The following is a 25,806-nucleotide window of genomic DNA, read 5'->3' as shown; positions in this document are numbered from 1 at the left end:
AAATTGCAACTCAGAACAAAATGACCTTAGTGGGTGCAATGCAGGAGCCACCGTGATAACATGGCCCCTTCTCCTATGTGGGGTCGCAGGAAGAAAATGGTCTGCAGGGACTACGTGGGGTCCATGAGGCTCTGGACTGGAAACTCAGAAATTCCTCTGCTCCAGCCCTGCTCTTCCCTGTACTTCCTGGGTGACAGAGGAGAGGCCCTTTTCCTTTATACTTGATACTTGGATAATCAACAAAGCAACTTCTGGGTATAACACTAATAATTACAAGGGTGTACGTGTCAAGTACATGCTAGGCATGGGGTACCTACAGGGATTCTATGATTTAGTAAAATTAAATGTTTACATATAAACAGACACTTAAAGGAAGACTGAGCTCTATGTCCAAATATGGTTGATGCTCAGTCCACCGATTGGTGTAGCCTACATCCCTAATCCATCATGGGTTGACTTTGCTACGCATCTGTGAGAGTTAAAATATATACCTTGTATATAGCCCTTCCCTCTTACCTTGGATAACTGGATTCCAGGCCAAAAAAAAAGAAAAAAAGTCCCACTTCAGAAGAGTCTGTACATTGTAAGCTGGCTGTAGACCCAAATTTCATTCGTTTCATGTTTATTGAGAAACCACCATGCCTGAATTTTTAGAAGCTAGTGCAGTCGTTTGGGTGAGGGTGAGGGTGGACAGATAAACAGGATCCAGGTCTCTGGCAGTACAAGTAGGTAAGACACAGAGGGGATGACAACATGAGCTGCTGAATGGCACTGCTGGGCCTGTCCCAACTCACCCTGATGCGCGGGGAAGCAGCATGGCATGGGAAGAGCACCCAGATCCTGGAATCGTAAGACAGAGCTTTTATCTCGGCTCTATCACTTACGCTTCATTTTCCTTCTCTGTAAAACAATGACATCTGCTTGAGAAGACAAAGCCTTGGAAAGCCCTAACAGAGTCTTGTACATTGCGGACGGTCAACGATGTTATATGTGAGAATATATAGATCCCTACGATAAATACGTAAACAGATCATAAAAAATGATGTTTTAAAAAGTCTTTGGAATAATGTAATGTCCTCTTTCATGTGAAGCGGTACTTATTATTATTATTTAGTTGCTATTATGGACCCTAATTCTAGTTTTTCACTGATCCAAGACATTAGTAGCATCTATATTTTTAGACCAGGAAATTAGGAACTTCAAAAAACCACTAAGCACATTAGAAAGAAAAGACACAGCCCAAACTGGGCTCCTTGAGTACTACAGTGACCCACCACAGGGCTTCCTGGTCAGTTCTTATTTCAAAGACCCCCTTCAGCTGTCTCTGTAAGTATGCATATACTTGGAAGACCATGAATCAAGCCAGGTTTAGAACAACAAGGGAGAAAGCGGCTTCCAGTTATTCTTCGGGTAACTGAAGAGGTAATGCAGGTCTACCACTAGAACTTCACAACATACTCCTCATGAAAACTGACAGGGAAAAGCTCTATCCTGTATAAAAGAGAACCAATTTCACCTTCCCAGCTGTAACTTTAATTAAAAAAGAAAAAAAGAAGTCCATTAATTTGTTGAATTTTGGGACTTCTTAAAGCATAAAGTTTGGATAATTATTAACACATCCTAATACAGATACTTGATTATATTTGTCACACCAGGATGGCACCGTTCTGAGGAGCATTTATCTGTAACTATCTTGCCATCCAGGAGTTGTCAAGGGTGATTATCTGACACACATGCACACGCAGACATACATGACCAAAAAGAAGTTCTATCTTTACTGAAGACAGAACACTCTGCAACCATAATACAGTATAAGACAAATTCTCTGACAACCAAAGAGCCTCCCGGGTTACACTCTATCAGAAGCCACTAACATGAAGCATGTTGTTCAAGACATCACCTGTACAAATGCCTCTGCTCACAACTCTCCTGGTAAAGGCTCAGGGTTCATGGTCAATTTCATGAGGCTGATAGCCATCACCTCCACCAGCCTCCTCCTTGGCTTTACAACCTTCCCTTCAGGTAAGCCATAACGCCCACGGCAATGGCTTATTCTAAGGAGAAGCGGCAGGAACTTCTCTCTGGCAAAACGGAATAATGCACTCAACCTCGATGTTTCTGGAACAGTGCCTTTTATAGATCAAAGTAATGGTCATTACCAAACAAGTGAGTTATTGAAACAAATTCTGCAAGCTAGCTCTCCACCTAGTCCTCATGCTTTCCCAAATACTTATGGTAGTTGAGGAGCGCTGATTAAATGAACTGCTCTGCGGCCTATTCATAGGTACGTGGTAACAGTTTCATCAGAGTTAAGCAACTATAATTCTCATGTCAGTTCATCAGTAGATACCTGAGGAAAATGAGTAGATATGTATGACTGAAAGACTGAATCAACAAACAGATAATGGCTCTGTTTAGACATCAGGTCTGTATGGAAGTTTCCGTCAGCTGCTTGAGGGTACATACACATATACCCGAGAACGTCCCCTGTATGCTTATTCTCTCATGGGAGTTTGAGGGAGATGAAAGAATGGAGGCAATTCTTATATAATCCTCTTCCACTTTGGCAAATGGAAGATACAATCACATATTAATTTCCCTCTGGGTTCTGTCATGCTGTTGGGGCCTAGGTAAATAGCTATTTGGAAAATCTGGATAGTCAATGTTGGATCATTGAATCCTGCCTCATTTTCCAGATGACAAAACTAATGCTAAGCACCATTAGGTAACTTGCCCAAGGCCATGCAACTGGTGAGTGAAAAATCAGGAACCGGGTCTTCTGAGTGCCCTTCTCCACCACCCACTTACTGAGAGCAACAGACCATCTAGAACCTGTTCTTTCTTCTTACCGTTTATTTCAAGAAACAAGAATTTAGCTGAAAATGCCTGCCAAATTTCCAGTAACAAGTATTGATTCTGTTGACCTACCTACATTTAATTGAAAATCTGTATATTTATAACTTCTATCTTTTTCAGGTGCATGATATGGTAGTAATGAACAGATTATTGTATATATACGTTCAGTATAAGTGAAGCAATTTTTGGTTTTCCCTGAAAATGTTATCATATGAAAAACAGAACTTAACGAGATTCTAAATTTAAAATAATTTGCCATAGAAATTTAATCCAAGGATATTATCAATATGAATTTGGGATATATGCAGTGTAATTAAGCCAACTGGAAATATGATGACTTTGGAAGAGCAATAAAATATCATTTTAGCCCAGAGACAAAATCTTGAAGGGGTAAGAAGAGGTTGAGTAGATGGGCATCATGGAAATCATGTATCCAAAATAAAAAGCTCTTACGCTGGGTGCAGTGGCTCACACTTGTAATCTCAACACTTTGAGAGGCCAAGATGAGTGGATCACCTGAGGTCAGGAGTTTAAGACCAGCCTGGCTAACATGGTGAAACCTCGTCTCTACTAAAAATACAAAATTAACCAGGTGTGGTGGTGGGCACCTGTAATCGCAGCTACTTGGGAAGCTGAGGCAGGAGAATCCCTTGAACCTAGGAGCGGGAGGGTGCGGTGAGCCGAGATTGTGCCACTGCACTCTACCCTGGGCGGCAGAGCGAGATGGTATAAAACAATGACAACAACAAGACAAAGTAAAAAGCTCTTGAAACTCGGCCAAGAACTACAGAAATTGTCCATTTAATTTAAGAAACTTATAAATGACTTAAATATACTGTATGAGAAAATCAAAAACAAAATATAGAAGCCTGAGGAAGAGATTACAAATTTTGGGGAGTCCAAGAAATAGACACTGGACTGTATGAGGTGCATTCAGGTTTGCGTACGTGTCTTCTGAACTTGGTTTACTTACCCCCTCCACTTGGAGATAAGTATCCAGGAAAGAAAATGCACATTTTGCAAAACACTGAACACCTAATTCATGTCAAGCACTGTGCAAAGTATCAGGGATATAAAGACAAGAACATGGGTCCCCTCTCTTTCCCTGGGTGATGGCTACCTGCTTTGCTGCCGTGAAATCTGGAAGGGTGGAGATACTCCTTTCTAGCTACAAAACAGGACCGCACCTCCAAACTGTCTCTTGATGAAAATATGTCCTATTTTGAAACTAAGGATGGGGATTCCACAAGCAACAATGAGGGCCTTCTAAGCTTCTGGAATGTTGCTGAGGGTGCATAAACCTTACCAAGTACGAAACGTGGCCAACCGAGGGATGGGACTCATCCACTATAAGCACAAACCACATGCCCGTTCTTCAGTTTGACATCTCAGCAGTTTCTGACTCCTTCACGAGCCAAGTTAGGCATGTGGTTTGTGTTGAGTTAGGAACATAAGCCTTTGTTGGTTTTCTTTGCTGCTTTTCTTAGAAGCCCCTTCCCACACAAGTGAACATAAAATGATCAAACACAACAAGTTTTAGCATGAATTTTAAAATGAACGCCAGGCATGGCTGCTCACTTCTGTAATCTCAGTGCCTTGGGAGGCCAAGGCAGGAGGATCACTTGAGGTCAAGAGTTTGAGACCAGCGTGGGCAACATAGTGAGACTTCATCTCTACAAAATAAAACTTAAATTATTTGAGTGTGGTGGTACACACTTGTAGTCACAGCTACTTGGAAGGCTGAGGTGGGAGGATTGCTTGGGTCCAGGAGTTTGAGGCTGTAGTGAGCGATGGTTGTGCCACTGCACTCCAGCCTGGGCAACAGAGTGAGACCCTGTTTCTAAACAAAAAAGGGAATGCCCTGAAAAGTGTGTGGAAAGAGGGAGAGCAGGGTCAGAAAATCAGTAGTATTGCATTTGCAGTTAGCCAAGTGTGCCAGTTTGCTGTCCTGCCTATGGGACACAGTACCAAAGCAAAGGCCAGGAGCACAGCAACCTTCTCCAGGAGGTTATTCCTACTGCTGACAGCACAGACACAGAAAACTGCAATCAGGAGTCATATTCAAAGATTGATGGGAAAAGGAGAAGGACTCCTTTCTGTGAGATCACGTGTGTGTACTGCAGGCACGCTTATCCTCGCTATCTACAGACACAGCACGGGTGGCTCATGAGTGTGCACGCAGGCAACATCCCTACAGCGTTCAAGCTTTTCACCTAAGCAGGCAAAATTGCAAGGGAATTAAACATGGGGAAAGATCATGTTTCTCTCTGACATTTATTATAAGGCAGTCATTCTCAAAACCAGTTGTGTACCAAAATTATCTAGGAAGCTTTTTAAAAAATACAGATGCTCTGGCCTCACCCAGAACCTCTCTCCTATGATGGGTTTCTGGGAACCAACAGTGTTTGGCATTTGGGAACAGCTGCTGAAGGGACAAGAGCTGTACAATCCACCACTTAATCACCATTTGATCCCTCCAGGACAGAACACGTGCTCTTGGCTCCAGGCTCTGCTGAGAGGAAGGCCTGATGTTTGGATAAGGAGTTCAAGAAACACTGCTTCAGAACCCTTCAAAATTTAACACTTCCATTCAGCCTTTATCAGGCAGAAGGGCCCGTGGGATAAAGGCTGAGCCTTAGATTCTGGGGAAACTCTCTGGCAGGTGCTCCAGAAGAATCCCAGCTTTCCAAAGAGGATGCTAGTCTTCCTCTTTTTTCAAGTATTCTTTCTCAATTTATCTCAAGTAAAATGAACAAAAGCTAACATTTATTGAGCACTTGCTACAGACCAGGCACTGAGCCACATGTCTTCATATATTTTTATTTTATTTTTGTAGAGACAGGGTCTCACTCTGTCACTCAGGCTGGAGCGCAGTGGCATGATCTTAGCTCACTGCAGTCTTGAAACTCCTAGGCTCAAGCAATCCTCCTGCCTCCGCCTCCTGAGTAGCTGGGACTATAGGCACATGCCACCATGCCTGGTTAATTTTTAAAAGGTTTTTTTTTTTAAGGGACAGGGTCTCACTATGTTGCCCAGGCTGATCTCAAACTCCAGGGCTCAAGGACAAGAGCTGCCTTGGCCTCCTGAAGTTCCGGGATTACAGCCGAAAGCCACCATGCCTGGTCCTAATTGCTTTCATTTAACTGCTATAGGACAATGTGTAGAGCTGTTGTCACTCCCATTCGACAGGTGAGAAAGCTGAGGCTTGTCCACAGCAAAATAGAAAGGGAGAGTCAGAAACATGCGTCGGCCATCGCACTGAGGCCCACGTGCTTGGCCACTGGGCTACACCCCTTCCAATCAGCTCGGTCACATGTTATACAAGAAAAAGGATGTGGGTAGAAGAAGAGGGAGTGACTTTGAATCTCCACATTAACTTCATCACCAAATAGGGGATATTTCTTAGCATAATGGGCTGCTGCCAGTGGTGGAGAAAGAATGGAAACAAAATAAAATATAGGCTAAATATATGGAAATAGGCATGTTTCCTCTTTGTTCTCATGATACCAATTCACTTCCAACAGGGGATCAATTGCTTAATTTGGGTGATTAACAGTGCCAAGTGCTGCCTCTTTTCTTCACTCTTACTACAATGAAGAACAATCCCACATCTAAGATGCAGTGTTCACAGCCTTCTGACCCAATTTCTACTTTTTTTTTTTTTTTTTTTTTTTTTGAGGGAGCCTCACCTTGTTGCCCAGGCTGGATTGCAATGGCGTGATCTTGGCTCACTGCAACCTCTGCTTTCCAGGTTCAAGCAATTCTCCTGTCTCATCCTCCTGAGTAGCTGGAATTACAAGCACATGCCACCATGCCTGGAAATTTTTTTTATCTTTAGTAGAGACAGGGTTTCACCATGTTGGCTAGGCTGGTCTTGAACTCCTGACCTCGTGATCCGCCCACCTCAGCCTCCCAAAGTGCTGGGATTACAGGCGTGAGCTACTGCACCTGGCCAATTTCTACTCTTTATGAACGTCCTCGTGGTTCTCTGACATTAATGTGGGATGTATTCACGTAAGGGAGATGCTTTGCTCAGTGTCTCAACAAAGTCTTTTTGTGCACAAGTGTGTCTCCTGCATTTAGGGAAAGCTCTGCTTTTTTAGCTCCTTTCCAAGTCACTTCCACGTTAATTAGTAAGGGTATCATTTTATAAATTACAGCTTCATATCGCAGGAAAGCAGAGTTTATCTTAATTCAGTCAGCTGTGTGAAACACAGTACCCTAATTTTAGCCCACTCGTTCTGCAGATCCCTATGGGGTAAGAGAATGGCAGGTCTGCCAGAGAGAAACCCCAGTGGATCCCCGACAAGTCTCACTTTTGCCTCCAACAGCATCCCTGGTGGGGCTTGCTGAAGGGATCCCAGGACACAGCGTGGCATCTTTTCCACCATTAGCAATTCAGATTTGAATGCGAATCCTCCTACCAACACATGAAAGCAGCCCTGGTTAGCTCTGCAGCTCTGAGGCAGGCACAGGAAAGAGGTTCCTTCACAGAGGGGGCCAAAAGGGGCCCAGGCTGCGACAGAGCAGACGTCTTGGAGGATGGTGTTAAAGTTGGTGATAAACACCAGACAATCTAAGTTCAAAAGGGAAAGCCTGGCAGTCTTAACTGCAACAGGGCCAAGCAGGGGCGAGGGCGATTAGAGTCTTGATGGCTCCTGTTGGGAGCCCTCTGGAGAAACTGAATGGGGTAGAGCAGGGACAGAAGATGTGAGCACTGGTTGGGGTGCGGCTCCCACGTAAGGCCTGCAGGACCACCACAGTCGAAAGGAAGAATCAATGGGGGTGCAGGGCAGGAGGTGCACCAGGGATCGGAGGAACACTCCCAATGCCCCTTCCCTTCCTGCCACTGTCACTCTTGGACTCGCCTATAAACAACTACGTATCCCCTTCATTACCCTGAAGTCAACTCAAGCTCAGAGTGGTGGGTGGGAGCTGCCTTCCCAACACCCATTATTCTGACACTTTGTTTCCTGCACTTGAAGATGGAAACCCAGGCAATAACTTCTCAGGAATCCAGGTGATGGGAAAGGACCTGGTAGGGTGCTCTCAGCATTGGCCCCCCATCCTTCTGACAGCCAGAGGCAGATTACTTCTAGAAATTACCAGAGTTAGGTGATCATCAAGACCCATGGTTCCAAACAGCAGCCCAAGGGCTCTGAGATCATTGACCTGGGATGAGGCCCAGGCACCGGAACTCGTAGCAGCTCCCCTGGTGATCTGGGTGTGTAGTTAATACTGAGCTCACCGGTGAAGACACTGACGAGGACTACAAAACTGGCATCCTTACCACCTTCTACCACTGCTGACGACTGGTGATGGTTTTGGAATTCATATTTCCTTTTAAGGAAAGAATGTCAGATTGGTTATACAACCCTGAATAAGACTTATCCTTTTGGAGAAGTGGCACAGACTTAGAAAGTGAGACCAACCACTGCCGATAGATCTGGAATGGCCAGGAGGTACCAGCCCCTCCCTGGGTACCAGTGATGCCCACAAGGTGGGAATGTGGCCTGGGAGGATCGGGGGGCCACTGACCATGCCTTAAACACTGAACCATTACTGCTGTGTACATGTCCCTGGCACCCACTACACTGGCTGCCTGAGACACCAGAGGTCCTACTTCCAAGGAGCTAAGGCTCCCGGGGGCTGGAGGAAGGAAGCTCCTACTTGTCAGTTAAACAAAAGAATAATCCACAGCCCCCTTTCCAGTGTGTACTTTCGCTGTCATCCAACAGCCCATTACCATGTCACAGCACAGCGCACCCTTCCATAGGTCACTTTGTTTAAAATGACATGGATAATGCACATGTCAGCAAGCTGACAGTCCTGGCCGTCCTTCAGAGATAAAAACCTCAAGGCGAGAGCCTGTTCTTATCTGGGGGACATGCATTGGTCTATCATCCAAGTCAGGCAGAACATGATTTCTCCAGAGAGCACTTTTTTCATTTCCTGATTTTAAGGAAATCAAATAAGCACCATTTGTCTTCATCTGAATATGCTTGACCTGCTCAAATGATGATGTCTCGCATTTTATAACAGGCTACATATGCTGAATTCAAATTAACGACAGTACAGAACAAGAGCCTTTAGATCTCTCTTGGAGGCTGGCAGCAGAGAAGGAGGGAAAAATTCTGGGTTTGTTGGAAAGATCCCACTAAATACTAACCGCAGCATTCTGAATAAAATCCACAAGAATGTAGGAGGTGAAAGTGAAAGAACAGGGCACAGGACAGATCCAGAAATGGGGGAAGAGGGGCTGAGTCCGTCCTTTTGATGCCAAGCAGTATAGAAACCATGATGTTCACGTAACTCTTTTTGAAATACACAAAGCAGCAGTAAAAATGGAAGGAAATTTGGTTGGGGATTGGGAAAGCTAAAGAAAGACCAAACAGACAAATAATCCCTTTGCTTCAGGCAACGGAAAGCTCACTTTACCAGGTTGTGATCCAATCTTCTGGAACCCCAGAAACTGAGTTCCTTTTCTTGATCCATGTTGATCTGGATACACAGAGGCTGCTGCCCATGAGCCTCGAAACAGAGCATGTACCTGCTGGAAGAACTGTCCTCCTACCTGGCCGTCCATCCAGATGGGAAGAGGGCAGTTCCCATCTGACCTCCCTTGCCCACCCATACCCCATGATGAGATTCTTAGACACATACTATTAACATTTCTATTAAGAAGGCCAATAGGTACAGAAAAGCATATGGGTAAGTAAAATAAATGCAGAAATGACATTATTTAAATTACATACTAGCAAGTTTAATGTTCTCATCATGAATTTTAAAAAATCAGATGGTTATCAAAATAAATAATATTCTCTTTTAAAATATTTTTGGGTCTATGAGTCATCTTCCATAAAGTAAAAACTCAGTGTCACATATATGTAATATTGAAGGTCTTATTTAAAAAAAAAAGATCTGACAAGCTAAACATGTCATAGTATAGGAAATGTCACTGTGTGAATAATGCCCATCTTTCCTGAAGAGAAAAGGTACTGTCACCATGAAGCTGGCATCCCACCCTGCAGCTGTGTGTGGCAGGACTGTGGTGTTCACAGTGTGTCACGTGCTGTGCCCACAATGAGGGAGGGGGTCTTACCTTCTCTTCCTGGTCACTGTCACTGTCACACTGAAAACGAAGACAAGAAAATAAGGGTTAGTGCAAGAACATACTCAGTATGTTTTTGCTTTTCGTGTCTATTCCCCCAACACCCATACAAAAAAAGGACATGATAAGTAAAGGAAATAAAAAATGTCTTCCTGGAAAGAAAGAGTTCTCCAGCTCAAGTGCTAGTAAATAGCATCCGAAGCCAAACGCTATCCTGATGCAAAAGAGTTGTTCTGTTGATTTCATCTGACGCCTGTACTCTGTGGTTCTTCCTCAGGTCAATCACACAAGTGAGCGCTTCCCTCCCACCACCACAGGATTAAGGTGAATCAGGATTGTTCAGCGAGATTCAGAGCAAAATCAATTTCTTAACGAAGCCATTCAAACTTAAGCTAATGTGAATGGCTGTATCTCCCCTCCGTTGCTTTTCTAAAGGAAAAAGGCACAGTGGCTCATGCCTGTAATCCCAGCACTTTGGGATGCCCAGGCGGGCGGATCACCTGAGGTCAGGAGTTCGAGACCAGCCTAGCCAACACGGTGAAACCCGTCTCTACTAAAAATACCAAAAATTAGTCAGGCGTACTGGTGAGTGCCTGTAATCCTAGCTATTCAGGAGGCTGAGACAGGAGAATCACTTGAACCCAGGAGGTAGAGGTGGCAGTGAGCCAAGATTGCGCCACTGCACTCCAGCCTGGGCAACAAGAGCAAAACTCCATCTCAAAAACTAAAAAAAAATAAAAAAATAAAGGAAAAGAGGTAAACCTCTGGGCATTGTAGTCACTCATTTGAACTCTGAAGGAAACAGAACATAAGGGCCAAGGCCCACCAGTTGTGATGGCTGCCTTTTCCAGTTTAGAGGCCCAGAGAAAAGAGGTCAGGGTAGTAAATAAAATATATGCGCAAAAAATATGCTTTAGGGCCACAGACTCAGACCATATCAAACAGATCCCAAATTGCAATCGTCAAGTTTGGTTTGGGGTAAGCAGAGAATGATCATTAAAAATTAACCCCAATCTTTAAGTTTCTCATTATAACTAAAGGAAAAAAGAACAGAACTTTAAAAAAATTAAGTGTTTTGTTAATTTAATATTCATGAAAATATTGAAAATGAAAAATGAAAAACTGGGGGATGTGTTTTGCCAGAGTAAAGCTCGTCAGGTAAATATATCCATTCATTCACTCAACAGCCCTTGGTAAGGAACTGCTAAGCCAGACCAAAATTCATCTGAGATACAGGCCTGGCCCTAAAGGAGCCTTCTGTGTAGCGGTAAGACGTGAAGCTGGGACACAGACACTAGCAGGGCTGTGGCATGATCAGAGCTGCTTCCATAACGATGACTTTCTGTGGGACTGTGGATAGAGTGCACAGTGGGGGAGAAACAGGTCACAGGGAGAGCGGTTTGGCAGCCATTGCACTGTCTAACTCAGGGTGGTAGCATGGTTTAGGAAGGGAGAAGCAGATGGCGGAGGAATTCGGAAGGTAGAACCAACAGGATCGGATAACACATGGAGATGGGAAGCAAGTAACACGATGCATCTAGGACGATGCCAGGGATGTTTGGTGTGGCCACCTGGACATGGGAGTTGGCGCAGCTTTAAACAGAAACAGGAAATAAATTTGCACGTAGGGCAGCCACGCTGGTTAGATCCCCACAACCATTCACAACTCCCTTCTCCCTAATCTGTGCCTTCTCCTGACACTTTGAGGCTAAAAATGCCAGGTATTTTCTTTCCCAATTTTTATTGCAGCTAAAGGTGAGACTGTAAGACCCATCTTTGGCCAATGGGATTCTGAGGTCTGCTGAGGCTGAGGGCTCTAGAAACAATTTTGTTTCCCCAGTAAACAAAACAAAAAAAAGAAAAGAAGGAACCACCTGCCTCTGGCCTTCGAATGTGAATGTATAAGGACGTGATGTCTGGATATGTAGCAGCCATTTTGCAAAAATGAGGCAAAAAGACTCAGTACAAAAACAACAGAGTGGGAACAAGGGAAAAAAGCCTGACACAATTGGACTGCTGAACCCATCGCAGAGCAGCCTGCCTCAGGACTTTTTTTATTCAGGAAACACTAAGTTACCTTATTGTGTAAGCTCCTATCAGAGTGCTTTTAATGGGAAGTAACAAGACATCCATCCAACTGGGCTTCTTGCTATTATGAGACAACCTGGGGACTACTTATTCTTTTTAGACTAAGCACTCTGTACCAAAAGCATTTAGGAACTTATATCACAGTCTTACAGACTGAAGGATCAGAACACTTTCTACTTCTCCCATTCGCTCCTCAGTGCCACAGGGTAGTCAGGTATTCAGTGACAGTGATTTCACCAAGTGCAATGCCTCATTTCCGACCCAGCTTCCAACCTCAGGTTGTCTACATTTATATTCTTTTACCTGATGAGTAGTTTCTTTATTATAATACATCAAATGAGTTGAGAAAGAAATTGGATGAGATAAAGACTTTGAATGCCTAGAACCGCAGGGGGATGAGGAACAATAGTGTCCTGATTGTGTGATCTCTCCGTTGCCTTAATTAAGCCCTCCTTGAGGTTCCTGAGATTTGGGCACATTTTCGAGAATGACAACGCTCAGCTCAGGAGGGATGTGGAAGACAGAAGAGCATTTTGCCAGGCAGGCTCATGTTCCCAGATGTCCACAGCGCTCCGTATGAGGTAATCAGTGACAGCTGAAGGCTGTGGCATCGCCTGTGCCCACCTCCCCAAGGTTCTGATGTGCAGGGAGAAGGAGGAGTGGAGCAGTTGGAAAAGAACCACCACTGTGCCTCCTATCCTAACAGCAGTATGTCCCTGGGAATGGTTATTTCTATCTAAGTGTTAAGCTTCCTGCTTTCCAACAGTCCAGTTCTAATTTCAAGGTCCACTTAATTCTCCATCAAGTAATTACTGATATACCCAGAAGCACCTTGTCTCCAGAGTTAAGCATATGGTGAAGAACTGAGACCTACTGGTATCCATTATGGAAGCAGCACGGATGCCAAGCCGATTAAAAATGCTCAGGCTCCCCACACAACATGCCGGGTGAGTGACAGCTCTTCGACAAGGCCAGTCGTGGAGTCTGCCAAAACAGTCTCTGCTGCACTGGGGTCCACATGGTGCGCTGAGAAAACAGTTCCATTTCTGGTATTAAATTCCCATACTGACCCGAGGACTTTGCCTTGAGCTCAGCAGGAGCGTACCATCCAATTTACAGCTCCACTCTCTGGAGCCTCGAGTGCCAGCCCCTGGCAGAGACGAATGATGGTCAACCCCTCCAGCTCATAAATTATGCAAAGGCAATAAATGCACTCAGCAAACAGTGCCTAACGTTTGCCTTGCCTGGATCCTAACACACTCTGTAAAAAGCCAGAAGCTCGACACATACAAGGGGTCTATTCCACTCATAAAGGGGGTTTGTTGACAACCCCAGACGGAAAGCGAGCCACAGTCCTAAGGAGTCTTTCTGCTTCACTGGCAGCAGTTTATGGGCCTGCTTTATGAAAAAGGGAGGCTGTTTTATAGAGTCAGTGTGGGTAGAATTCATGGTCTCAAATTCACATTTAATACACTGTACAGCTTTCACACCCTAAGTTCAATACACTGTGGATTTTTTTTTGCCAAATGATTCTTGGTCTTCAAAGGTTAAAGGAAGAAGTGTCTGCTCCCCGATCCCTAGATACCCACTCCAATTTATAAGAGTTCACATTGAGCCACCTCCCGATGCAGGTTTATGTTCTGCATGAGGCTGGGAAATGGAAAAGGCATGTCAGATGTGGAGACAGGGTCCCAGCTGATTTGGCCATTTTAAGCATTCTGACATCGCGGTCCTGCTTTGGTTTATTAGCAAACAGGTTGCATGCTAACTAGCAGCTTGAGGTGATGGAGTACTCTCCATGACAAGGTTTCAAAGCCTGCTGTGAAAAGCTAAAAATATTTCCCTCCATTATAAAAGCAAGAAATGAAAAGAGACAAAAAAAAAAATCAACAACAAAACAAAAACAACTAGTTCTTATAGCAACGACGGTAAGAATTCCTGGTCACCTGGCCTTCAGACAAAGACACGACCTGAACCATCACAGACAAACGGAGAGAAAGGGAGGTTTGCACGCCAGACCACAGGCCTTGAATGTACAATTAGGAAGGGACCAGTTCCTAACCTGAGTCCCTCCAGCCATCCCGATACAGTGTCCGCCCAACTCCATCTTCACCGCCTCTTCCCCTGGTTTCAGGAATTAACAGTGAACTGCTCGAGGCACGGTCTTCATTTCCCAGACAAGTCTTAACCCTTCAACAACCCACCCACCCACCCACCCGCTCTTTCTCCTTTTGAAAATACATATTTACTGGGTACATTTTTAAAAATTACCCATAAATCTCCAATCCTGAGGGAAATTCTGTTAATATATTTGTGTCTTTCCAGTCTTAAGGGTATAATCCCTCTTGTCTTTCAAACATACATTTTAAGAAATAAAAATGATCTCCTACCATTTTGTAACCTGCTGTGGTTTTCACGTAACACGTCAAATATTTTAATCAGTAAAATTTACCCTGTAACATCACTTTAAAAAATGGCTACACTGCAATCTGCTTTGTGGATTGTAACATAATCTAATAAAAAAATTCCCCAGTGCTGGGTATTTAGGTTGTTTCTATTGCACATCCCAGAATTTCTCCCTTTGTACCCATTTGCCAATATTGCTGTTTGCAAGTATCTTTTCAAGGCCCTTCCTTTTCTGCATATTCTTTAATGCCATTGTCTCCCCAGAGTGGCATCTGGAGCTCTATTGTTTCTATGTGACTTCCAAGGGAGTCCTTAAAGATTCCCCTGGTCCCTTCTGCCATGTATATGCTGAAACTCAAAAATCTCTATACCCACATTTGCCAGCTGTGTAACTTTAGAAAAGTTATTTAAACTCTGTGGGCCTTAGTTTACTTCTCTGTAAAATATGGCTAATAAAAGCTTTTTCAGTAAGAAGAGGAGAATGAGTTAATCCATGTAAACAACTTGGTGCATGGTACCGAGTATGTGCAGATGATAAATGTTAACTATTACTAAGCTTCTGTTTGCTACATGCCCCCTCTTGAAGTGCGGTGAACACCTCAGACTCCAGTATCCATCTAAATCTGGACTCAACATCTTTGCTCACCTGAAACTGTCCCTCGCCCATGCTGCCCATGGTAATAGCATCACCAAACAATCACTCAACTGCATAAGTGAAGAGCCTTATCCTTGACCCCATCCTTGAGTGGACTTATCTTCCTCTCTCATCCCACATTACTGATTCTACTTTCTAACTCTCCATCCCTGTGGCTGTGGCTACTGCTTTAGTTCAGGGTTTTATTTTGTCATTACAGGAGGATAATGACTGCTTTCCAAGGTCTATGGTCTCTTCCTTTTGTAATCCAAGTCCTTATTAAGCAGAGTGGATTTCCTAAATTTCTATTTGATGCGGATGCTTCACGAGGCCCATGAAGACTCTTTGAATTCTGTTTCTAATCCCCCTCGACTCCCAAGCCCCAACCACTCTCTTAATACAATGCTTCTTAAGCTTTCTGTGGTGAAGAGCCATTTGTTTCTGTTTTGCTTTCTTTAATTTCTAATACATTACGACAAATATTTTGTAAAATATAATAAAAAGTCAAAATTCTTGAAAAATGAAAAAGATACCTAAAATACATTTTTAAAAAAATTATTAGATTTATGAAACATAAAATTATGCTACTAAGTTACTCTCAAAGTTTCCCAGAGCTTACTCTTGACTGCACATATACTAACCTCACAGCAGGCCGGCTGCAAACAGCTTGTGGCCTGGCCCTGGTTGGCGCCCTGGGTTGAGTGGCACTGTCCTAACGTACCTTGCTCAAGCCACGCCCACTCACACTCAGTCATGCCCTCAGGCGTCTGCACTTAACAATTCCCCCTACTGGGAATTCTCTTCCTCCAAGTTTCTACCTAAAAGCCTGACATTCACCTTCGATGCACGGTTCCCTTTTTGAATCTTCCAATACACTTCCAGAAAGACTGAATTGGTTCTATCTCCATCCTTTACGAAACTGTACAGCAGTTGTTTGCCACAACAGTCTTTCCTACTAGAGAATGAGTGCCATGTAGGTAAGGACAGTGCCTTGCTTCCTCCAGGCCTTGCGACACACGAGGTGCTCAATTATGCTGGCAAGTCAGTCTCATTCTTCTTGCAAATTGTTCCAACAGCGGTTGATTCCATGCAGCATCAGCAAAGTAGGACTTAACAGGTGATTCCAAAAGAATGTACAGGAAACACTAACATGACTGTTTAATGCAGAGATGTATGTGTGAACCTACTGAGTAGGGTTAAAATTGTTAGCAGATTCTAGAGTTGGGGCCTGGAAGAAAATGTCTTCCATTAAAAGGCTCAGAAAAGATGTGATTATGACTTTATTACACTTCTTCAAAAGCAAACGTTTTCCATTTTCATTTGGGAATCTCAGTATCTGCATTTTAAAACTGGTCCAAATTGAAATAAGTCAAGGTCTCTGACATCTCTCTGTCTCATTCAGAATGTAGGAACAAGATGGAATTCTAGGTACCTTGTGATGGAATGCATTCTTAAGCAGAGAGTGGCAATCATTGAATATATCACATACAATGACATTGAGGAGGGCATTGCTCTCTATTCTGCTCAATGGACCTTGCTGGAGCAGTTATTTCGTATCTCAAATCCATTTATCATTGCCACCAAAGATGTCAGGGCTGAATACCACTGCTGAACAAAGTTATTTTATTCTTGTTTCTGCCTAAAGGAAATGAGAGGAAAATGAGAGAGAACCCCAACTTGTAAACTACAGTATCTAACATCAAGTATAATTTAACTTGCCAGTGACAACAAATCGATTCCCCTTTGGGGCGGGCAGTTTATTTAAGCCCTTAAAGACATCTCTCACCTAAAAGCAATTTCAGAAGAAACCACCTGCAGAAAACATGACACGTATTTTCTTATTTAAAGAAGTAAGATAGCAGCATGGTGACTTAAAACATGTTCACCTTCCCCTGCACAGATGCCCAATCCTTTGCCCACATAAAATGAGCCACCACTTTGTGCCACATATGGCAGCACTAATGTTGTCTGTTTTTCATCGATCCACAAAGCCCCAATTTCACATTGTTTGCATTCCTCTCATATTGGTTTTGAACTAAGTGAAATTTAAAGCTATTGGGTCCCTAGGAATTTAAAAAATTTTAAACCTGAAAATGTTCTTACTGAGACCGTATTCTTACTGACCGTAAAATAATGCCAATGACTCTTCCCCTGTCTTGACAGTAACTATGCGTGACCAAATAAAATAGCTCAGATAAAATGAAAGCCTAATTGAAAGATTCGTGTTCCAAACAATAGTTTACAAGAAGAAAGCTTTTGGCAACCACCTAATGAGCCCATCTGAAAATAATATGAGGTCTACCAGTCTTCAATTGTTCAGGAGATACAACAGAGAATCAACTCGTACTAATAACCTAGCATTCCTGAATGGAGATTTCTCAGAATCTCATCTTTTTGCAAGTTATCAGTTTGAACTGGCCAGAGCTCAAATAACCACTGTGATCTGAGGGGGCAAAGGGAACACTTCTTATTCCCCCTCCAGTGTCCCAGATAATCACACACTTTCATTCAATCAACAACTTCAGGTAACTACTATGTGCTAGGTTCATTCTACCACCCATTAGAAGTGCAAATATATTGACAGAAATCAGGTTGTTCAAAGTTGAAGTTTTAAAGCTCACAAATTAAATTCTATTTCTTTTTCCTTTTTTTTTCACTTTGAAATCCAGGTATATTTAATAAAACCATCTGTATGCTGTAAATTTCCACAGATCATTAAAGTATTGTTGGGTTTTTGGAAGTGGGGTTGGAAGTGAATATTTCACGAATCTTTGGGGAGTTCAGCTTCTTTCCCCCTAAGAAAGGAAGTCACATTTTGCCAAGTATAAATATACATAAACCCCAAAGATGAAATTTACTTAAAACCCAGAGTCCACAAGCCTCAGTGGTTGCCAAACTCAGAAAAATGAGTCTCTTGTCCAAAGGTAAAACTGACAGTCTGGGGGCCGGTGATTTGTAAATGATCTCTTTTAAGCTTAAGCAACAGATCCTTTGCTTCTCTGTCATTGATTTACTGATTCTAAGTCATCAATAGCATTAATCCGTACTTGCCTGGGGACCTATTACAAACGACTTTGAAGATGGTGTGAAGCCAGAGTTGATTATGAGACCACCGTGGTACTATCAGAAAGACATCTCTGCCTGTGTTCTTTAGCAGAATTCTATTTGTGACCCCTTTGTAATAGGGCAATTTTCCCTTCCCATATATAGTTTCTAGTTGTTTTGGGTGGGGCCTGAGCCCCCACCCCCAGATTTGCTTCGAGTAACGCTGGGTTCTTTTTGGAGTCCTGTGTAAGCTAATGAAACCCAAATTTGCTGATGAGTAAAAAGGAAAAGTATGTTATGGGTTAAAATAATACAAGAGTCTATTTTTTCCGCTGTGTTGTGATCCATAGAAATCACCCTGAGCCTTTTCCCTTTCTTCTCTGCCTGGGAAGCCAATTGCTTTGATTGCAGTGATATGAGCTAGCTAAAATGACTTGCCCTTGCTTGTGAGGCAAATGGAACATGCTAATAGAACTTATCGCATTACCCGATGCAAAAGTGCCATAGCTCATTACTTTAAGATAAAAGGATATCATTGCAGACGGCAAGCAGAATTGACTTTCTGAGGCCCGACTTGATGATGATTTAATCAACTGCTCTCTTTCACTTCTCATCTCTGTGCCTGTCGGTTTCACAGGTGCCGTTAAATGAGACACTCAGAAAGTGAGCGGAGGGAAAGAAATTGCTGTCATTACTTTTCAAGAAAGGAGGTATGCAAATTTTCGACAGAAAGATTGCGTTCATAATGGGCCTGGTAAAATACAAGGATCATGCTTGACAGGTGAGGGCAAGCCATTTGTATGTCCTTAAAGCAGAGCAACCGTCCTCATTTAGAAATGTGCTCGGTAAGAGAAACTACAAATGAGAGGCATGGCGGGGCCAGGGAGAGGAGGGGCGCAATCGCAGAGGGCTGGTTCAAGCTGGTCTATGTTCTAGAAAAGAGGAGGGTGCTTAAGACTCAGGAAACCAAAGCCAGAGGAACAGATAACAAAGCCTGGTAGCTCTCAATGTGAACCAAAATGCCAACAGCTCCTGAAAAGACCACATCATTCTCCTTCAAATACAACTACGGAGCCAGATTGCCTGGGTGCAAAGCCTGGCTGTACTGTATATCATCTGTGAAACCTGTCAGAAAGTGCAGGCTGGTTGTCCCTGGAATCATCACAGGGCCTAGTGCATTACTGAGGACCCTCGAAGATGCTCAATAATGATTTGATGGTTTATGGATTCCTCCTCCCTCCCTCCTTCCACTCATTCCACATTATCTGATGCTACCTGTAGTCCTCTAGCCCTGTGAGGAATCTCCTCTTGGACTAGAACATGTCTGACTTTAGCTGGGAATCTCCAGAGATCACTGTGTGCCTATCTATCCTGGGGAAGGAAAGGTGCAGCCAGTAGGAACAGCCAGTCTGGCTTGAGTCACCTTCAGGAAGGCAGAAAGAATCTGAATAGATTACAAGATCAGGGTAGTACCAACAGAGGTGTTTTTCATCCACTTTGTCTTCAATAGGTTCTATTTTCTCCAACATTCAAAGTAAAAGCATCTTTCTTAAAGTGCTTGTAACTCAAGTTCTTTTCCCCAGGTAATGAAGCTGCTGCAACCATTCTTTCCACCACTAAGGTTGTGAGATACTGAATGTAGCTACGGTTTTCCATGCTAAGTGTCACCTACATGATTCAATTCCCAGCCAAATGGACAACGTCCATCTTAAGCTAAAGGGGAGATGAGGCATCCATGATGGCAGGGCAGCCCGGAGCTCTCTATTTTGGAAAAGTCTAGTTGTTGAGGTGCACTGCACATCTTTCAGGGTTCCTCCATAGGAACAACTGCAGAGCATGTTTTCCTCTAGAAACACCAGCCAACAGCTGGCATTCATTAAAAAGAATCCTGAGGCCAGGCGCAATGGTTCATGCCTGCAATCCCAGCACTTTGGAAGACTGAGGTGGGATGATTGCTTGAGCTCAGATGTTCGAGACCAGCCTGGGCAACATAGCAAGACCCGTCTCTGCAAAAAATTTTAAAATTAGCAGGTGTGGTCATGCATGCCTATGGTCCCAGCTACTCGGGAGGCTTAAGCCTAGAAGGTCAAGGCTGCAGTGAGCTGTGATCATGTCACGTGCTAGAGCCAGGGTGACAGAGGGAGACCCCATCTACAACAAACAAACAAAAAACAAAGCATACCACTCTCAAAGAAGTGAGCAACAAGAAGAATCTTCCAAGTAACTAATAGTTTTACTTCACTGATTAAAAAAAAACAACAAAGCAAGACACTTCAGGACTGAATCCTTCTAGAACAGCCCTAGAAGGAAGTATTATATTACCACCCCACCATTTTAGAGATGACAAGGTAAGTAGAGCTTCCAATGACAGAAATGGTACTTGAACCCAGTTATGTCCTTCCAGGAAAGTTCATGTTCTTAGGCAGTATAACAAACCATCTCACACTCTCTCTCATGCTACACAAAGAAATTACTTGAAAACATTTTCCTGATTGATTGCCTGGCGAAGTACAGAGGCAAGCTGAAACGGAGAAGAGGTTGCAGTGCCTACAAGCCGCAGTGAGTGCAGCCAATCAGCCATATTTCTATTCCACGGAAGACAGCTTTCCCTTAAGAGGGAGAGAGCATAGTCCCTGGCTCACTGGAAGTGCTCCTCTAACCTGAGGCTGACCTAGGTTCAAATTCTCGTCCCTCCGCTTAATAGTCATGTCGTGTTTGGAAAGGAACTTAACTCTTAGAGTCTACCTTTCTTAACCAGTAAATGGCGATGATACACACCTCACAGGATTTTTGTGAGAATTAAATTAGTTCAGGCATGTGAAAGCTGCCAGAAAGACACACCAACAGTTTCATTTTTCCAGTTATTTCCATGAAAGATATGCTGTGTCACACACAACAACAGGGTAACTTACTAATTATTTAAATGCTGGGTTGAATTTTTGTACCATTTTATTGCTAGAGGGGAAATCATACACTGCAAGGACTTCTGCTTGGGAGGTGTTTCAAGACGCAACACTGTGCTACACGGAAACAAAACAACCCAAACAAACAAAACCAGACACCACCATTCCCTCTCAAAGAGGCGAGCAACAAGAAGAATCTCCCAGGTAACTCACGGTTTTATTCCACTGGTAAAAAAACCAACAAAGCAAGATACTTTAGAACTGAAATTCTGAAGTGTTCCTTTAGGTTCTTGATGCACATTTTTTCGGGGGGATGGATGTAGCTTAGACTTATTCTTCAAACAGTAACCTGTGTAGAGGGACTAAAGTAAGACGCATAGATACAAGATTTGGAGTTTAAATTTGTAAGTTATGCTATGCATGCTGCATATGGGCTCTGACATTATTAAAATGTTCAAAGTTAAGTTGGAAAAATAAATAAATACACAGATAGATAGAATGAATATCAAAAACACCAGGTGATTACTGGTATAACCAAGACGCCAGATACTTGAAACTTTGTCTAGTGATTGTGAGCAGTCAGAATTAGGAGATACTTTGGATAGCCCTACTCACTGAGATTACTTATATTAAGGATTCATTTACCAAAATCAATGGAGAGAGTAATCTTGATAAGACATAAAACTTTCCAGAAGTAACTGCAAAAATGGGGAGAGTATAACTAAAGCGTCTGGCACTTAGTAGGCCCTCCAGAGTCCAACAGACCACTACCCTTTTGGGACACATGGAAATGACTATTCCTCTTCCACATGGACGCTTTCCAGGGCTCCGACTTCTCTGAACCTTAGCTGTTGCTTTCTAGCACCTCCAACATTGTTGGTTAGTTTTCTTGACAATGTCTTAGCGTTTGCTCATACCTTGCTCCACCTGAAGCTGGTACCTACAAGATGCTCAATACATATATGTGAAAGAAGTAGTATATTACAGTAGCAAAATACCTGAGGGAAGATATCATGAAAAATGCCTAAGTGAAGAGATCAAGAAAGAGACAGTGGTTGGTGGCATGAACACTAGAAGATCTGAAAGTGGTAGGTGTCTATGAAAAGGATGGATATATATATATATATATATATATATGATTTTGTTTTTGTTTTTTTGAGACAGAGACTCATTCTGTCACCCAGGCTGGAGCACAGTGGTGTGATCTTGGCTCACTGCAACTTCTACCTCCTGGGTTCAAGCGATTCACCTGCCTCAGCCTCCTGAGTAGTTGGGACTACAGGTGTGCATCACCACACCTGGCTAATGTTTTGTATTTTTAGTACAGACAGGGTTTCACCAGGTTGGTCAGGCTGGTCTTGAACTCCTGACCTCAGGTGATCCACTCACCTCAGCCTCCCATAGTGCTGGGATTACAGGTGTGAGCCGACATGGATGTAATTTTGAGGTAAGAGTAAATCCTAAGAAAATAACAGCATGCACTTGGAGAAATCAGATCATAAGGTTACTCTTTTATGACAATCAGGAAACTCAAGATAAAAAAATATATATTTCCTTTCACATTTGATTCACTTTAAGCCAACTAGAGCAACTGGAATCGAGCAGGAAGAGGGACAATGGTGCTCTCATATTGCTGAGACATAATGTCCACATTATTAACTTCTCACCAACCAGATTTCCCTTTTTGTTTTTTTACAAATGCAAGATAGTGAGAAGCTTGGCTAAAGGAATATAAATATGGCTTGAGATAATGAGAATGGTTCAAGAAGATCCAAAGACATCTTAGGCTACTGTCACATAGGATCCTAAACTGATTCCTTTTTCTTCTTCTCTTTATTGGGTATCTGCCTTCACTTTTGCCCTTTGTAGAATTCCTCATACTCATAACAGAGATTTTCAATTAAATTGTACCCGACAACAGTCTTTATTTTAGGATGGCTTGCAAACCTAGTCTTCTATATCATAAACAAGGAAGGGTAGGATTACTATAAATTGTCTGCAAGAAAATACAAATTGTCAAGATAAAAACACCCACTGGTTTGCCAGTCTCAAATTTCCTGTTTTGACATACTATATGCAGTAATTTGGTATCCACAATCTCTTATTAGAAAATGAATGTGCTATTTTTCTGAATGCGGCAATTACAATAATTGAATTTAAAATGGGGATTGAGTTTCTCTATTTGGAGGAAAAGAATAATTGTGTATTTCTGATTAAAATCAAGGGGACTGAAAGAGGTTGTACAAATTCCAGCTTCAGTCTCCCTGAGTGACTCCTCATCAGGGCAGAAAAGCAGTTAGCCAGAGAAAAGACAAATTCAAATGCGGGTGGAGAAGTGGACCAGCACCTCAGCAGCAGGCACTGTCTCTGGCCTCATTTGCTTTGTCTCCTGGCCTCAGTCACAACACCCCTGTGACAGCGGCAATCAGAGCTGCATGGCATTGTTACATTTTAAATGGCAGCCATGCTGGAGTTCCCCACTGTGGCAAAAATTAAGAGTTAAAATGCAAGGAAAACAAACATCTCTTTGTGTTGAAAATGCCTGTCCGCCTTTAGACTGCCAACATTTTGGGGTAGTTTTTACTTCTGCACTGGAGAATCTCTTTTCTGGGTAGGGGAAATGTAATGGCAGAAGGGTGGGAGGTGAGAGAAAATAATTAAGACTATTTTCTAAATACCTTTTTTTGTTTTACTAAAAAATGACATTAAAAACCACCTTTAAGGTTCAGATGTAGGAAAGAAAAAGGAATGAAGAAAGAGGGCTATCCTACCCTCCTATGCCTTTTTATTTTATTTTTGGTGGTATCTTCCAGTCTTCTAAAACCCCCATTTAGCTAAAGGTGAAGGTGAAATGTAGTCTCACAATTCCTCCTAAATGTTCTTCAAAATATAGCTTCCTAATAAAAGAGACAACTTTTCTAGCACTGAGCGAGCCTGGGATTTTGTTTTATGGGATACTGTGTACTATTTTTTTGTGGCTTCATTGAGATATAATTGGCACTGGTAAAAGGCACATTGAGATATAGCTGATATAATTGGTAAAAGGCACATATTTAAAATGTACTATTTGATAGGTTTTCATATATGTGTATACACCTGTGAACCCATCCATCCCTCCCCAAAGCTTCTGCCCTCTCAGGTCCCTCACCATGTCACTGATGTGCCTTCTGTCACTATATATTTGTAGGTATTTTCTGAAATTTTATATAAGTGGAACCACACAGCATGCACTGTTTTTGTCTGGCTTCTATCATTCACTGCTTACTCTTTGACAACTAATTAAAAAGGAGCCTCCTAGCTCCAAGGCAAAAGGCAACCTTCAGAGGCTGCCTCGGCCAGAGTTTATTGTCATCCCCCAGGAACAGAACCGATTACTTGGTCTTACTTTATTCTTAGGCTTTATTATGTACTTCAGTAATCAATAAGCACTTCTATGGCAGAGGGTTTATTTTACCCTATAAATCCAAGAAGGAGAGAATGATATTAAGACATCAGTATGGATGGGCTCTGCTGCTCTGTAACACTATGAGGAGAACACAAGCAACAGATTTAAATCTAAGAAGGTTACAGAGCAGTCACAGCTCCTGGCTGGATGGCAGGGATCATAAAAGACTCAGGCAAGATCTACAGCAACTTCACTGTAAACCAATGGGACTCTCAGAGTAAAAAACCCAAACCGAACAAGCATGCTCGTTGTCTGCCCTGAAAGAATTACAAGCGCTGGCTTGAGTAGAATGTGAAGAGTCCCACTAAAAAATACAAAATATTTCTTAACAGAACAAAAAAGGTAGAGAACAAATACTGATTTCAGGCTGACTGTGTAGAAAGCCTTGCTCCGGTTTAGAAAGAAGCTCACTTGGTAGCCACCTCATCGCCCCAGGAGACCTTTAATTCTCTCCCCGGCAACTCCTCGCCCCAGGGCTCCGAGATAATTATCACTGGAGCATCTTTTCTCTAGCTAGCCCTTGGAGACTCATCCTTCCTTTCAGAAGCAAAGAGGTCAATTCACGGAAGAGGAAATATAAATGGCTAATAAACGTATGAAAAAAATGTTCCACTTCACTAGTAATCAAAGAAATGCAGATTTAAAAGATATATTTCTCTTCATCAATCAAATTAGAAAAAAACATGTAAATGCTGACATGCAATGTTGGCAAGGCTGTCGTGAGGCAGACACTCATATAATTCTGGAGGAATGTCAATTTCTATTTGGAAAATAATTTTGCAATATGCATCAGAAGAAGAGAAGCATGCATCAAGAGCCTTCACATTTTCCATACTGTCTAGCTCAACTATTCTCACAAAGGAACAAAACTGTCTATAAGAATTTGTTTAAAAATTTCATTATGGAATTAGGAAATGACCCAATAATCCATTATTTATATGGCTACTGTCAACACATAGCAAGAGCCAGGAAATCTGCTAAGATATACTTTTCATACATTCACGTTTTTAACCGTACAGCAAACTCCCTCCTCACCCTCGCGTATGTGTAGGTTTTAGTTTTCCAATTTTACACTGAAAGAAGGGGCCTTAAAGACATTAAGCAACTTGTCAAGAGTCATAAATCTTCCTGTAAGAGGAAGATCTGGCCATTTGAATACTGGTGTTTCTGAATCTCTGCACTAACTCCGTACACAGACTTCATAAACCTAAATGTCGCCAAACTGGGGAACAGGTCAAGGTGCCAGTGTTGTGTTCACCCATTAAGTTAAAGTTTATAAAGAATTTTGCTGAAATGGAAAAGTGATCACAGTCATAGG

General features: G+C 42.6%; 1 protein-coding gene across 4 annotated transcripts in view; it reads right to left on the bottom strand.

Moving 5' to 3' along the window:
* AUTS2 (activator of transcription and developmental regulator AUTS2) overlaps positions 1–25,806 on the bottom strand; it is a 1,221,721-nt gene that overhangs the window by 340,565 nt on the left and 855,350 nt on the right. For all 4 annotated transcript variants that reach the window (XM_017543342.1, XM_017543344.1, XM_017543343.1 and 1 more), the window contains one exon: positions 9,959–9,988. In XM_017543342.1, the coding sequence (XP_017398831.1) occupies positions 9,959–9,988 (30 nt within the window). The remainder of the gene's footprint in view (positions 1–9,958; positions 9,989–25,806) is intronic.

Source organism: Cebus imitator, unplaced genomic scaffold (assembly GCF_001604975.1).
Source record: "Cebus imitator isolate Cc_AM_T3 unplaced genomic scaffold, Cebus_imitator-1.0 Scaffold153, whole genome shotgun sequence".
Taxonomy (NCBI): Eukaryota; Metazoa; Chordata; class Mammalia; order Primates; family Cebidae; genus Cebus; species Cebus imitator.
The sequence above is the reverse complement of the archived record's forward strand: the minus strand, read 5'-3'. Positions and strand labels throughout refer to the sequence as shown.